The following is a 16,059-nucleotide window of genomic DNA, read 5'->3' on the forward strand; positions in this document are numbered from 1 at the left end:
AGTTGCATGTGACAGGTTAGTGTAGCAAGTTGTGTGCAGCAAGTTTTGCGCGTGGCGAGTTTTATGTGTGGTGCCTTTTGAGTATGTGCAAGTTTTGTGTGAGGCAACTTTTGCATGTGTTGCAACTTTTGTGCATGTGGCAATTTTTCTGCGTGTGCAAGCTTTGCGTGTGGCGAGTTTTCCATGAGGTGAGTTTTGCACGTGTGGCGAGTTTTGCATGTGGAGAGTTTTGCGCGTGGCGAGTTTTGAGCGGCGACTTTTGTGTTTCGACTTTTATGTATCGAGGTTGGTGCATGTGTGGTGAAATGTGTGCTGAGGGTGATATATGTGTTCGAGCACGTGGTAGTGTGTGGCGCATTTTGTGTGTGTGTTCATATCCCCGTGGTGGTGTGGTGATTATTCCATGTTGGGGCCCCACCTTAGCAACTGTACAGTATATACTCTTTGGCGCCATCGCTCTCATTCTTTAAGTCCCCCTTGTTCACATCTGGCAGCTGTTAATTTGCCTCCAACACTTTTCCTTTCATTTTTTCCCCATTATGTAGATAGGGGCAAAATTGTTTGGTGAATTGGAACGCGCGGGGTTAAAATTTCGCCTCACAACATAGCCTATGACGCTCTCGTGGTCCAGACGTGTGACTGTGCAAAATTTTGTGGCTGTAGCTGCGACGGTTCAGATGCCAATCCCGGACATACACACACATAAACACACACATACATACACAGATTCAGCTTTATATATTAGATAATGAATAAATACTAATAACCTAATTACTGACCGAATGATGAAATAAAGAGATCTGCTTTGATGCTCAATGTATCAGTGTAGCTCTTCCGTGCATGTATCCAAATTTTAAAATTTAATTTGGAGCAGGCACAACGTCTCAGAATGTCCCACATTATGTGGCAAAACCTGGTACCCGAACAGGGACCCACTAGTTCAAAGGACTAATAGATCAAAATGTTTTGATGGTGCCTAGAAAGACTGACAAATCAAAGCTGCAGCAATAAGTAACACATTTTATTCTTACACTACCTGAGTTTGTCTTTCTCTCTTGGTGTGATGTGCTTGGGTAAGTGGGTCCGCAGGTCACTTGATCAATTCATAATAAGTGGATCCATTAGTGTTAGAGAAAGAACTGTGATGAGACCTTTTGTACTGTGTTGAGTTCCTGTGTTGTATGTTGTATGGGTAGTGTGGATTTGGCATTTCACTGGTCATCTGTATGTAGGGTTGAATTGCAACTATTTGTTGATCGGTAGAGCCGACGTTGGTGATAGTCAGCCGTAGCCTCTTGTATAGAGTTGAGCGAATTTATTCGGGTTCCCTCTGCAGCTTATTCGGTAAGTGCTATAGCTTGCCGAATAAGAGGGAACCCGAATAAATTCGCTCAACACTACTCTTGTAGTTAAGGAAACACATGTTTCCAGCTCCGAGACATAGGGGCTAGTGGTTTTCGTCTGATTATACAGGTCCTTCTCAAAAAATTAGCATATAGTGTTAAATTTCATTATTTACCATAATGTAATGATTACAATTAAACTTTCATATATTATAGATTCATTATCCACCAACTGAAATTTGTCAGGTCTTTTATTGTTTTAATACTGATGATTTTGGCATACAACTCCTGATAACCCAAAAAACCTGTCTCAATAAATTAGCATATTTCACCCGTCCAATCAAATAAAAGTGTTTAATAACAAACAAAAAAACCATCAAATAATAATGTTCAGTTATGCACTCAATACTTGGTCGGGAATCCTTTGGCAGAAATGACTGCTTCAATGCGGCGTGGCATGGAGGCAATCAGCCTGTGACACTGCTGAGATGTTATGGAGGCCCAGGATGCTTCAATAGCGGCCTTAAGCTCATCCAGAGTGTTGGGTCTTGCGTCTCTCAACTTTCTCTTCACAATATCCCACAGATTCTCTATGGGGTTCAGGTCAGGAGAGTTGGCAGGCCAATTGAGCACAGTAATACCATGGTCAGTAAACCATTTACCAGTGGTTTTGGCACTGTGAGCAGGTGCCAGGTCGTGCTGAAAAATGAAATCTTCATCTCCATAAAGCATTTCAGCCGATGGAAGCATGAAGTGCTCCAAAATCTCCTGATAGCTAGCTGCATTGACCCTGCCCTTGATGAAACACAGTGGACCAACACCAGCAGCTGACATGGCACCCCACACCATCACTGACTGTGGGTACTTGACACTGGACTTCAGGCATTTTGGCATTTCCTTCTCCCCAGTCTTCCTCCAGACTCTGGCACCTTGATTTCCGAATGACATGCAAAATTTGCTTTCATCAGAAAAAAGTACTTGGGACCACTTAGCAACAGTCCAGTGCTGCTTCTCTGTAGCCCAGGTCAGGCGCTTCTGCCGCTGTTTATGGTTCAAAAGTGGCTTTACCTGGGGAATGCGGCACCTGTAGCCCATTTCCTGCACACGCCTGTGCACGGTGGCTCTGGATGTTTCCACACCAGACTCAGTCCACTGCTTCCTCAGGTTCCCCAAGGTCTGGAATCGGTCCTTCTCCACAATCTTCCTCAGGGTCCGGTCACCTCTTCTCGTTGTACAGCGTTTTCTGCCACATTGTTTCCTTCCAACAGACTTACCATTGAGGTGCCTTGATACAGCACTCTGGGAACAGCCTATTTGTTGAGAAATTTCTTTCTGGGTCTTACCCTCTTGCTTGAGGGTGTCAATGATGGCCTTCTTGACATCTGTCAGGTCGCTAGTCTTACCCATGATGGGGGTTTTGAGTAATGAACAAGGCAGGGAGTTTTTAAAAGCCTCAGGTATCTTTTGCATGTGTTTAGAGTTAATTAGTTGATTCAGAAGATTAGGGTAATAGGTCGTTTAGAGAACCTTTTCTTGATATGCTAATTTATTGAGACAGGTTTTTTGGGTTATCAGGAGTTGTATGCCAAAATCATCAGTATAAAAACAATAAAAGACCTGACAAATTTCAGTTGGTGGATAATGAATCTATAATATATGAAAGTTTAATTGTAATCATTACATTATGGTAAATAATGAAATTTAACACTATATGCTAATTTTTTGAGAAGGACCTGTATATAAGTCAGGCATGGAGTGACAGAAGGAAACCATAGTGAGTATGTTAAGAGTACCTGATTGTTTTGCCATTCTAGTCTGGTTTTCCTGTTTTTAAAGAAAAAGAAGATGTGTTAATCTGTTCATTATGGGGCAGGTATAGAATGGTAGAGGTGCTGTTAACATTTGGTGAAACAGAGAAAAATTTGTGCAGAAAATGCACAAGTTTTGTTCATTGTCTGGTTGTCCACCAGGTGGCAGATTTGATGAAGGTTTCTGGAAGTGTACTGAAGGAACAAAGGGGTTGTTTAAATTATGCTGGCTTGTTCGATCAGGCTGAGATATGGTGGAAAAACCTCTAAATGTATAACTAGAGGCAAGTTAAAGGAAGAATAACATGGTGGTAAGTTTTTGTATGTGAAAGCATGTAACAAATATGGCGCTGATCCCCGTGCCACTACCAGTTTGACTTCATTCCCTTACTTTGTCCCTGAAGGATGGACATGCTGTGTTTATAGGAATCAGAGCCCAGATTGGGTGGAGACCTGTTGTGTATATGGTGCCCCCTGTTGGAACATAGGAACCATTAAAACCTGCTACTCCAAAAACAGGATTCTATTAGTGATGAGCGAATATACTCGTTACTCGAGATTTCCTGAGCATGCTCAGGTGTCCTCCGAGTATTTTTTAGTGCTCGGAGATTTAGTTTTTCTTACCGCAGCTGAATGATTTACAGCTATTAGCCAGCTTGATTACATGTGGGGATTCCCTAGCAACCAGGCAACCCCCACATGTACTTATGCTAGCTAATAGCTGTAAATCATTCAGCTGCGGTGATGAAAACTAAATCTCCGAGCACTAAAAAATACTCGGAGGACACCCGAGCGTGCTCGGGAAATCTCAAGTAACGAGTATATTCGCTCATCATTAAATACCAGAAGAGTGTGCCTCACTTTTTTCCATATAGTGCAAAAATCAGATGCACACAGGTACAGACAGTATGCCACCGTACCACTGTATGGGTACAACTAGGTTATGGTTGTACATAGCAGTAATATATCCATTTACACAAGTCCTAAAAGTGTCTGTACACATTAGAGGAGTGTTACATAATCAGGCAACTATCCACTGTGTATAGGGGTCTTCCTCCTAACCGGATGTCAAGACAGTGATGCTACGTATCGGGTACATCCCTCTCTATCCATTGAAAACCTATGCATGCTCATCCGAACATGATCAATTCTTTTTTTCTTTCCAACAGGCTCTGATTGGCAAGTGAATCCTGGTCTTTAGATACTCTAGTTCCCCCAGTTCTCCACTCAACTTTCAATGAAAATACCAAAATATCTATTACCATCCATTCTTCACCTTTACCTGCTTTATCAAGAAGGAGACGGAGAAATAAAGAAACAAGACACTTTTCTTTTAAATATATATTCTGTGTATTCAAAACCAGTTTTATTGCAATACCATCTTTGTATAATGTGTATGTGTGTGTATATGTATATATAAACACGGTGCAGTGTATACATCCATATATACACACTCATCATGGAATAGAATTCTTTATGGGAGCAACAAACAATACAATCTGCTGCAGGTCTCGGAGACGCAGGGAACGTGTGAAGGCCTCTTCCCAGGCGTCTCCTCCTGATACAGTAGTGCGACAGTAAGTGCAAAGGATTCTGGGATTATATACAAGTTCGTTTCTGTGCAAGAAGTTTTACAGTGGGAGTGCTACTGAGGTTTCACATATACAGAACCACTATAGTCCTCATTTCTAACTCATTCATCACCAGTCATGTAGGTTTTGCAGCTCCACTGGAGGAGGTGGGGATAACTGTACACCCTCAGCTTCCGGAAGCGTCTCGTCAGTAGGATCACTGTGGTACACATCATGTAAAAGGTACTTATGGCAATGCATTTATGTTAAAAGAAAAAAAAAATGACTCCCATGTACAATCTATACCAGGATAAAATTACCCATCGTCAAAATTAATATTTTATACAACTCCTCATTTTATATTCTGAAATACATTTGACTCATCAGAGAAAGGGGTTAACTAAGGACAGTAGAGATCCTCTTTTACCAATCCTATTACCACCTTCTAAATACGTTAAGAGATTGTTCCGGATTTAAAAAAAAAAAGTCAGTTTTTCTCCTTAAAATGGCACCAATACTTGTCTATGGCCTGTGTCTGGCACTGCAACAGAAGAGTCGCGACAGCAGATACAGCCCTATGGTCAAGAGGTAGCACTTGGAGGGAACGAAAACCAGAATGTTCTTTGGAACCCTGTAATCCTTTAATACGCAGAGTACTGCCCCCTCTAGGGAACACAAGACATGACAGAGTTTGATATTGATTGTACCCACCAAACCCAGCACGAGCTAGCAGCTGGTAAATGGGAGAAAATTATTTTTAAGACAAGAGCTGAATGCAGTTTTTCTTCAGAACCGATTGCTGAGACCATGTCCAAAAACATCCATTTGGCAAATCAAAGAGTTCTGAAAGAAGCACATCTAGTCAGGCAAAGATCTGGTAAATGATACAGAAGAAAAGGGGGCAATATTGTGAAAAAAAACACTAATGCGAAGAAATATAAAGTAATGCGCTTCTTGCTTAAAGGAGCATTCTGGGCAAAACTGGCACAGTGAGATATACCTTGTGTATGGGTGGCGGAGTGGTACATGGTACAGGGATTCTCTACTTGGAAAGAATTGAATCCCTTATGGAATACTGGCCCCCTCACAGAGCACACCACAGCGTGTACCTTCGGTTTATAGTCTTCCTTTAAAGAGATTGTTGAAATAATTAAAAAAAAACATTTTCATATATTTACATTTTTTAGGGTGGTCCTCTATTCAGGATCTCAATGATTAGCCAGAATGGACAATGGTTGCTTGTTCTGGAGGGTCTGTCCTGTTCCTCCACTATGTTGACAACACACTCATTTGAATATGCACTGTGTAATGCTCATTTTTTCCTGTGGAGGCACTGTAGGGAAACTGAACACTTACTACCAGATTTCCTCACTCTGGGTATTCCAAACTAATACAAATGGATTGTTCAAAGCAGATACCCCATGTTGTATACAGAGAAATTAAACGTACTATCCACATAGTTAACCCTCTCCCTGCCAGACAGCACAATATACTTCACATTCATCAGCATGTGATGCTTTTATCATACCTTGAAAAGAAGTTTGTACATCTTAATTCAGAAAAATCAATTTCCCCAACACAATCTGGTTTGAAACACATTCTGCCTCTTCAATATTTCATTAGAAATACAGAGTTGATGAACTCATCAGTTAGTCCAGAGCATTTTTTTTTAATATAATGTAGCTAACATACTAATGATCATCGACGTGATGAAAAAGAATACAACGCCCAACACGGTAGTCAGAACGGTCCAAAATTAAAGCCAACATTCAAGGTAAGCGTGATGGGAAATGGACAGGTTTACGATTATTGCTGCTTCAGCCTTCCTCCATCTTGTTTGTTGCCAGGTAGAACCAAGTTCCAGAAGCATGATTTGCTATAAGGCAACACTATGAAGTTTTATTTCGCTCGTGCATTGTGTATTTGACTGCATGAACTATGACGGTGGAAGAGTTAATGGTTTTGCATGAAAGGGAAGGGCCGGATTTACAACGCTAGATACATAGACTTTGGCAATTTAAGCCCAAGCCAATTCACTTTTTTACATAGAATTTTTTTTAGCTTCTTAAAAGTATCACATTGTGCTTCTCTACTACAATATCCATCTTCCTTCCCCTTCTAATAGACATCAGCCTACGGGGTCCTACAATAAATCCGGCCCTATTCAAAATGCACACATAGGCACAAGTACAAGATCTAACTCAGAAACATGCAGAAAACAAGTGATCACACCGGAGACGTGTATACCCAAGTACACCGGGGGACAGACCGGTATACGAAAGACACTGATAAAGGTTACGAATCTATGGGGTCATGCAAAGCAGAACATGGAGCTGCGGGATATGTAAAACCATGCTTATATTATGGGAATTGTTAGAATGTGCGTCATGGAAGCAAAAAGAATGGTTCTTATAAGGCTGGAAGCCAATGATAACAAATATTAAAAAGAAACCCTGAAATAACATGTCCTAACCAAGGTCCATGGGAACAGAAAGTCTATTCAACAGTAAAACAGCATTGTGCAGAGGCCAAAATAAAAGCAAGGAAAACATAAAATACAAGGTGTTCATTGTGACATTCTCTTTCCTATTAACAATTTTTTAAAATTATTTTACAAAAGTAGTCAAGCATTTTTTGTTGTTATTGGCAGTAAACATTTTGTTCTTTATATATATATATTTATATACTCTGGGACAAATAAATCATCTGGATCGTGAATTACAATATTCTAAGCGACATAAAAGATAAATTCATTTGTGAAATTGATTTTTTTCCATAAACAAATACAAAAGTCAGTCTTTTTTCCCCCACTCATTCTACATCGAGTCTTGCGCATACAGGACATGATTACACATTCGCTCCACTGACAGGCGCTAGCGGCCACTGTCCTGATTCCCTCCGTATCACCAGGTCATCGGGAGGCATGACCTTTGGCTTTTGTACAGCTCTGTTTCAAGTAGGTATCCTTTTCAGTTTTAAAGTGACATATCTCTTCTACAATAAAATACATTTTTGTTTGTATCTGTGTAAGTACGAAGCAGCTTTTTTCCGCAAAAATGGGAAGGCACAGAACACGTTGCAGTTGAGATGAAGCAAGACAGCAGAAAGGTGTGCATCTGTAGGGCTGGGTGGATTAAGGCTTATGTTAAACTGCTGTGTCCTCTTCTGGTTGAGTGTTGAGCTAGCAAAAAAATAAATAGAATTTACAGAGTTAAACAACAGAAAATAATCACAAAAGAAACAGGAAAAATTAAAGGCGCTTAGACTATATGTATGAGCTCCGCTACCATACCTGAATACCCCCAGATGAAGCCGTAACACAAAACGCACAAAACTCAGATCTTAGGCAAATAAAGTTTACCAAAGTTCTTCTTCACCATTTCTGTGTATTTTATTAAATATGTGCCCTCGTATTTATGCAATGATAACCTTGGCAATTATTTGTTACTGCACTTTGATGCACTTATTAATGTATTTTTGGTTATTTATAAGCCTGGATATGCCCCGAATTGGCCAATTTGATATGACATTTTTCACATCCCCGCAAAAGGTGGCTTTTTACCTGTTTTACCACCATCTTATGTTTAAGGCATAATATTATGTGTTCTCATTTTCAATCATGTACTAAAAAACAATGACTTATTATAACTATAATGTGATAGGGTATGTGTCATTTACTTGACAACTTCCTGCAGTTTTGATAAAATCACTTATTTGCGGTAGATTTACCAGTTCTCTGAATGCTGAGCTCTGTATAACTCCACCCTCACCACGGATTGGCAGCTTTGTGTACACAGTGCATAGGCAGAAAGCTGCCAATCAGAGGTGGGGGCGGAGTTATACAGAGATTATGAATATAGAGGACTACATGGTAACAGTTTTTGAGTGATAATCTCCTGCTGATAAAATGGTGATTTTATCTAAACTACAGCAAGCAGCCCAGTAAATGACACAATAACTGGAATCATGGTCTCTGTCTCTATATTAAACTGCTCTCAGTTTAAATGGAAAAAAAAGTCTGACATTTACTTTAAGAAAACAGTGGGCAGCTACAGATTATATTATTAGAGATCACTTACTAATAAAAGGACCAAACGGTCTATCAAATGTCAGGTGTGACCTTCTGGATCCTGGCAAACTGAGGGATTCCACAACCCTTCACAGCACCACAGGACCCCCTCTCACTCAAAGCACAAAATCTCACGTTTTGAACTAAGCCATCTTTTATTAAGCCGTAACCGATAGGTAAACGCTCTTATGATATTACTGGCTGGTAAGCGCTTGGTAAATGATGTCAGCACAACAGAGGAAGATTTGAATGCATTTATCATGGATTCCACACAGATTTTAGAGCAAACTTTCTATTAATCCACATCTAGTGCATGAAAAATTGGATTTCATTACTCGTTTTCATGTTTCTGTTTTTACCTAAACTGATCATAAAATCAAAGAATACTATAGATTATACCATAATGCAATATAAATGGTATACGAACATATTTTAGTTTAAAGTGGTTTCTTCCAGTGGCAAATAGTCTAAACATGCCTTTTACTTTATATTGTCCTGTGCAGCACAGCCATTAAGAACTGCATTTTACACTACATTTTTACAAGCATACCTGTTAACTGTGGTTCTCATATTGGCTCTGTCTCTTCTTTGATTTCAGCTCCTTTAACCACTGTGGGGATTCACTTGCTCCTCTGGAAGCAGAAAAAAATAGAACTGTGCTCAAGATCGATCATGCAATTTGTCAGAGGTTTCATCTTTACAGCTATATGGGGAATGTGGCATGCACTGTCGAATTGAAACATAGATCTAGCCCCAATATGCTAAAACTGGCCTCAGCCATGACATTGGTTTACTGTAGCCGATGGTGGTCCTTCAATAACCACTAACCATGGGAGAAGGAGAACAATAGGAGACAATAGGTATTTAACCAGTGAAAAAATACGCGGCACAGCCATGGGCGCGGCCTGTGCCCCCTCGTACGCCAACCTCTTCCTGGGCTCATGGGAGAGACAGGTTTTTGGCGACGGGGGGGTGCGGGGGGCGGACCATGTGCTGTGCTGGTTAAGATATATAGATGATGTTCTTTTTTTGTGGGGGGGTACGGCGCAGCAGCTCGGGGATTTCATGGGCCAGCTTAACGACAACTCTTTTAACATCAAATTGACATATAATTGTGATTCGGAGCGCATTGACTTTCTGGATGTCAGGCTGGAGATTGACAGTACCCGTCGGGTCCAGACTGACGTTTACAGAAAGTCTACGGCAGTTAATGCTTTATTGCATGCTGACTCCGCTCACAATCCAACCACCATTGGGGCCATCCCGGTCGGACAGTTCCTAAGGGTGAGGCGGATTTGCTCTACAGACGATAGATTTTTTGCACAGGCGGTTGATCTTGAGGGGCGCTTTAGGGATCGGGGTTATAGTGGCAGAAGTATCAGGCGGGGCTTCAATAGAGCGAGGAGGACACCCCGTAGGGATCTTTTGTACACTAGTTGTAATGATCGGAGCAAAAAGTCAGATGGTGGCAAAATTAGGTATATCACCACCTACAACCACGAATGGTCTAATATGAGGGGCATATTGAAAAAACATTGGCCTGTTTTGATGACCGAGCCTGCACTGGCTCAGGCCTTGGGTAAATCTCCGCTTATGACGGCCAAAAGATCCCCCAATTTGAGCAATATGCTCGTACGCAGCCATTATGTGCCATTGATAACGAATCCGTTTAGTACGAGGGGTCCACTGCTCGGCTCTTACCAGTGTGGCCACTGCATGGCATGTGATAACATCATACGGGCCACTACTTTCAAATCTTCCGATGGTAGTAAGGAATTCTCCATCAGGCAGCGTATCACATGTGGCACCTCCAACGTGGTGTATTATGCCACATGTGGTTGCTCCCTTATCTATATTGGACTGACGTCCAGGGAGTTGCGTGTACGTGTCCGTGAACACGTCAGGGATATATGTGCTGCTAAAACCATAGAAGACGACTCGGATCTGAAGACAATCCCGCGCCATTTCAAACAATTTCATGGCTGTGATGCGGGTACTCTCCAGATCAGAGGCATTGAGAGCATCCATCTTGGAGTGCGGGGGGGGCAACTATAAAAAAGTTCTCGCCCAGCGTGAAGCTGGGTGGATTGTCCGTATTGATACTATGGTACCAAAGGGATTAAATGAGTAGTTAAGCTTTTCTTCTTTTCTCTAAGTATTTACATCTATATGGGTGCTCCTTCGTGGCATCATTTAGTTTCTATGTATAATGTCCATCTTTATTTATACATATTTTCTGATATATATTTTTGATTCTCCAATTTATTATCATTTGTCGACTTTTTTCTTGATTGATTGTAAATGTACCAGTAGTCCCCTACTCCTGTTTGCTTTTTGCCCTCCTTTGTGTACATCTTCCCCTTTTGAGTGGATACCCTTTTGGGATCCTCTTGTATTTGTTCTTATTGTATTTTAATATCTTCTTTCTTTCTTTTGTATATTTTTTAGTCATAACATTAGGGCTGAGGTTCTGATGCCCCTCATTACATACAAATTTGTGGTTACCGGACCCGATTTCATCATTTAACTACACCACTATTGACGTTTCAATCAACATTTGATGGACTATTCTGCTATTACTGTGCTATGCTGAGTTGCCCAGAATTTTTGTTTTGTTAATGAAGTTTAATATATTTATGTATGATAATTTTATATTTATGTCTTCATGATATATGGCAAAATGTATAGCAGTGTTTCATAGTGAAGTCTTACCATTCTCATTTTGTTCATCCTCATATGTTGGGCTTTATGCCAGGTGTTTGCCTTTATGTGGTCTGCTCTCGCGGTGGAGCGCATGCGCTGCACGCCTTGTCCTGCCACCCGTCGCGGCGGCGTCTCTATTGCTTTGCGCGTGCGCGCTGGGGGTTCCTATCCCCAGGCGCTCCCGCGAGCATGACGCCTGCTGTGACGTCTGGCTCGGCTGGCGGCGCGCGCATGCGCCCATGTATACCGCTAGTACCGATTTACACCTACACACCTGTGCGCCTGCGCTGTGCCCCTTTTTCCTTTGCCCGCCACGCTCTTGCACCTCGCGCGTGCGCTCTGGTTCCCCTCCGGGCGCGCCCATGTGGTGTGTGACGCGGCTTGCGGCGCCGGGCTCGGTTTAGGGCGCGCGCATGCGCCGTATACGCTGCTACCATTGGCTTACACCTATCAGATGACAAACCATCCGTTATTCACTGGATGTATTTAAGGGGCATCATATACACTTGGCTCTATCTCCCCTTGATAAAGCCATCTTTCTGCGGGCAAAACGCGCGTCGGGGCGTTTTTGTGGACCCCATCCGGTGTGCCCTGCCTTGGAGCCTTCTACTGGTAAGTGCTGCAACTCGAACTTTTTCACCTTCATGCCACATGGCGTTCTTCTGATACCATAGGTATTTTTGTATTTATAGCAGCAGACCATATACATGGTAAACTTGCATAGTAGTCTCCTCTCACAGCGCACACCGGTGGGTTTGTTCTCCACTCTCTTTTTAAACCTCCTTGAGCACTGCATTCACTTATTTTATGCTTTTATGTATCTTTGCTACTAAGCATGTAATCTGTATGCTACTTAATAAAGTATTTTTTCACTGGTTAAATACCTATTGTCTCCTATTGTTCTCCTTCTCCCAAAGTCTCTCATGGAGCTGGTCCCCTTTTTTGGTGGGGGGTTGCTTTGCACTACTTAGTGCTTTTACCCCTCCTGTATCAAATATGCTGCCTGGTTTTGTTCTCATATTTGTTTCTGTGTTTTTCACAGCTTTTTACAGGCCCACTATGGACTTTAGGGCACGGGATTCGACATGGCGTGCCCAAATTAACGATACATTCAAGGATGGTTTGAATGGGGGTCTGGAGGGGTCAAACAGTGACTTACAGGAGACTATTGGACATTTTAAGGATCTCTTAAAAAAGAGGACAAGGATATGGTGGAATCACGCCTTCCTTGAAAAATACTTGGAAGGGGGGCTCATCCCACGTGGATTGAGAATCCAGGTCTTTCCGTCTTTTCCTACCCTAGATGAGGATTTTAAAAATAGATGGGACGAATTGGCAAACACCTGCTCTCTCGGTTTCATGTCACTACTTAAAGGTTTGGATTCAACTAAATTGGGTGAGATTGAGGCCGAGATTGAGACTGTCCAAACAAAGCTTAAGAAAGACATGTCGGGTGAGGCTATCAAAAAATTAAATGATGATATGGATATAGAATCACAGCGATGGGTCAAGGAGATTCAAGGTCTGAAAGCAAAAAAATTTAAACGTGATGTACAGGATAAGCAGACGTCCAACGTTTACAGATGGCGGAATCTGGGTGATCGGTCGCGCTCTCGATTCAGAAACTTCTCAAGTTCCAGATCACGGTCCAGATCAACTAGATCTAATGCTCCTTCTGAGGATATGAATCCCTCGCATACTGATATGAGGGGAGAGCAACCTGGACCCAGCACATATAGTAAAAAGATCGTCACACGACAGGCTTCTAAAACCATGACTGCGGCTGGCAAACATTTGGGGCCAAACAATCATGCTGGCCTCCAGGTACTAAATTTAGCTACGCGATCTTTTTCTGAAGCCCAGATTGAGGTCTTGAGTAGAGGGTTGAATTTTTCACCAACTAATTCTTTCGATTACTTTTCAGCTATGAAGGATCTCCATCTGTTTTCTCGAAAACTCATCCTTAAAAAACTTCATCACAGGAATAATCCAACCCAGGGGCCCCTATCTGAGACGGAGAGGGAGGCCATACAGGCCCTAGAGGATCTCTTGGATGAGCAAATAAATAATCCTCAAGGTAGGTTCCCACCTGCTTGCATGCCCAAATCAACGAGGTTCCCACCCCTGTCTTTATGTCCTGCCGTGGATATTTTTACTCAGATGGTGCTAGAAGATTTTAAACAATTATCCTCAAGACGGATGTTTGATAATCTTACGTTAAGACAGAGAACAGCCATCAAAGAGTTACAGTCATTTAAGGACATTGTGATTAAACCGGCAGACAAGGGTGGGAACATCGTGATTTGGCCATGTGCAAAATATGAGAAAGAGGCCTTTTGTCAACTGAGGGATATAACTACATATACCAAGTTAACTTACAACCCCCTGCCTTCCTTTTCGTCTCAGCTACAGGCCATCCTGGGTGGGGCCTTTGAGAAGGGCATCATTGACAAGAAGGTTCTGGATGGTCTGACGGTTAAGTCCCCAAAAATACCAACTTTTTACCTACTCCCGAAGGTCCACAAGGACCCCGTCAACCCACCGGGACGTCCGATCGTGTCAGGCATTGAGGGCCTATGTGAGCCAATTTGTAAATGTATTGACTTTTATCTAAAACCTCTGGTTGAAATACTACCATCGTATGTTAAAGACACGACGGACGTCCTCACGCGGGTTGACGGCGTCCTTGTGGACCCTGGTGTCCTCTTGGTCACCGCTGATGTGCAAACTCTATATACATGCATTGACCATGAGGATGGTCTTGCTGCGGTCCGCCTCTTCTTGGCGACCTCCGACCTGGGTGGCCCCATGTGTGATTTAATCCTAAAGCTGCTGCGCTTTATCCTTACCCACAATTTTTTTACTTTCAAGGACAAGTTCTTTTTGCAAAGACGCGGCACAGCCATGGGCGCGGCCTGTGCCCCCTCGTACGCCAACCTCTTCCTGGGCTCATGGGAGAGACAGGTTTTTGGCAACGGGGGGGTGCGGGGTGCGGACCATGTGCTGTGCTGGTTAAGATATATAGATGATGTTCTTTTTTTGTGGGGGGGTACGGCGCAGCAGCTCGGGGATTTCATGGGCCAGCTTAACGACAACTCTTTTAACATCAAATTGACATATAATTGTGATTCGGAGCGCATTGACTTTCTGGATGTCAGGCTGGAGATTGACAGTACCCGTCGGGTCCAGACTGACGTTTACAGAAAGTCTACGGCAGATAATGCTTTATTGCATGCTGACTCCGCTCACAATCCAACCACCATTGGGGCCATCCCGGTCGGACAGTTCCTAAGGGTGAGGCGGATTTGCTCTACAGACGATAGATTTTTTGCACAGGCGGTTGATCTTGAGGGGCGCTTTAGGGATCGGGGTTATAGTGGCAGAAGTATCAGGCGGGGCTTCAATAGAGCGAGGAGGACACCCCGTAGGGATCTTTTGTACACTAGTTGTAATGATCGGAGCAAAAAGTCAGATGGTGGCAAAATTAGGTATATCACCACCTACAACCACGAATGGTCTAATATGAGGGGCATATTGAAAAAACATTGGCCTGTTTTGATGACCGAGCCTGCACTGGCTCAGGCCTTGGGTAAATCTCCGCTTATGACGGCCAAAAGATCCCCCAATTTGAGCAATATGCTCGTACGCAGCCATTATGTGCCATTGATAACGAATCCGTTTAGTACGAGGGGTCCACTGCTCGGCTCTTACCAGTGTGGCCACTGCATGGCATGTGATAACATCATACGGGCCACTACTTTCAAATCTTCCGATGGTAGTAAGGAATTCTCCATCAGGCAGCGTATCACATGTGGCACCTCCAACGTGGTGTATTATGCCACATGTGGTTGCTCCCTGATCTATATTGGACTGACGTCCAGGGAGTTGCGTGTACGTGTCCGTGAACACGTCAGGGATATATGTGCTGCTAAAACCATAGAAGACGACTCGGATCTGAAGACAATCCCGCGCCATTTCAAACAATTTCATGGCTGTGATGCGGGTACTCTCCAGATCAGAGGCATTGAGAGCATCCATCTTGGAGTGCGGGGGGGCAACTATAAAAAAGTTCTCGCCCAGCGTGAAGCTGGGTGGATTGTCCGTATTGATACTATGGTACCAAAGGGATTAAATGAGTAGTTAAGCTTTTCTTCTTTTCTCTAAGTATTTACATCTATATGGGTGCTCCTTCGTGGCATCATTTAGTTTCTATGTATAATGTCCATCTTTATTTATACATATTTTCTGATATATATTTTTGATTCTCCAATTTATTATCATTTGTCGACTTTTTTCTTGATTGATTGTAAATGTACCAGTAGTCCCCTACTCCTGTTTGCTTTTTGACCTCCTTTGTGTACATCTTCCCCTTTTGAGTGGATACCCTTTTGGGATCCTCTTGTATTTGTTCTTATTGTATTTTAATATCTTCTTTCTTTCTTTTGTATATTTTTTAGTCATAACATTAGGGCTGAGGTTCTGATGCCCCTCATTACATACAAATTTGTGGTTACCGGACCCGATTTCATCATTTAACTACACCACTATTGACGTTTCAATCAACA

The 16,059-nt window shown here is 42.5% G+C and overlaps 1 protein-coding gene across 3 annotated transcripts in view; it reads right to left on the bottom strand.

The window, feature by feature from the left end:
- Positions 1-4,318: 4,318 nt before the first annotated feature.
- The window catches only part of KIAA1671 (KIAA1671 ortholog), a 199,099-nt gene continuing 187,358 nt past the window's right edge, over positions 4,319-16,059 (bottom strand). For all 3 annotated transcript variants that reach the window (XM_077295550.1, XM_077295532.1, XM_077295541.1), the window contains exons 11-12: positions 9,342-9,423; positions 4,319-7,903 (exon numbers count right to left, since the gene is read on the bottom strand). In XM_077295550.1, coding sequence (XP_077151665.1) covers positions 9,345-9,423 — 79 coding nt within the window. In that variant the 3' untranslated portion in view covers positions 4,319-7,903; positions 9,342-9,344. The remainder of the gene's footprint in view (positions 7,904-9,341; positions 9,424-16,059) is intronic.

This window comes from Ranitomeya variabilis, chromosome 1, assembly GCF_051348905.1.
Source record: "Ranitomeya variabilis isolate aRanVar5 chromosome 1, aRanVar5.hap1, whole genome shotgun sequence".
NCBI classification, from domain to species: Eukaryota; Metazoa; Chordata; class Amphibia; order Anura; family Dendrobatidae; genus Ranitomeya; species Ranitomeya variabilis.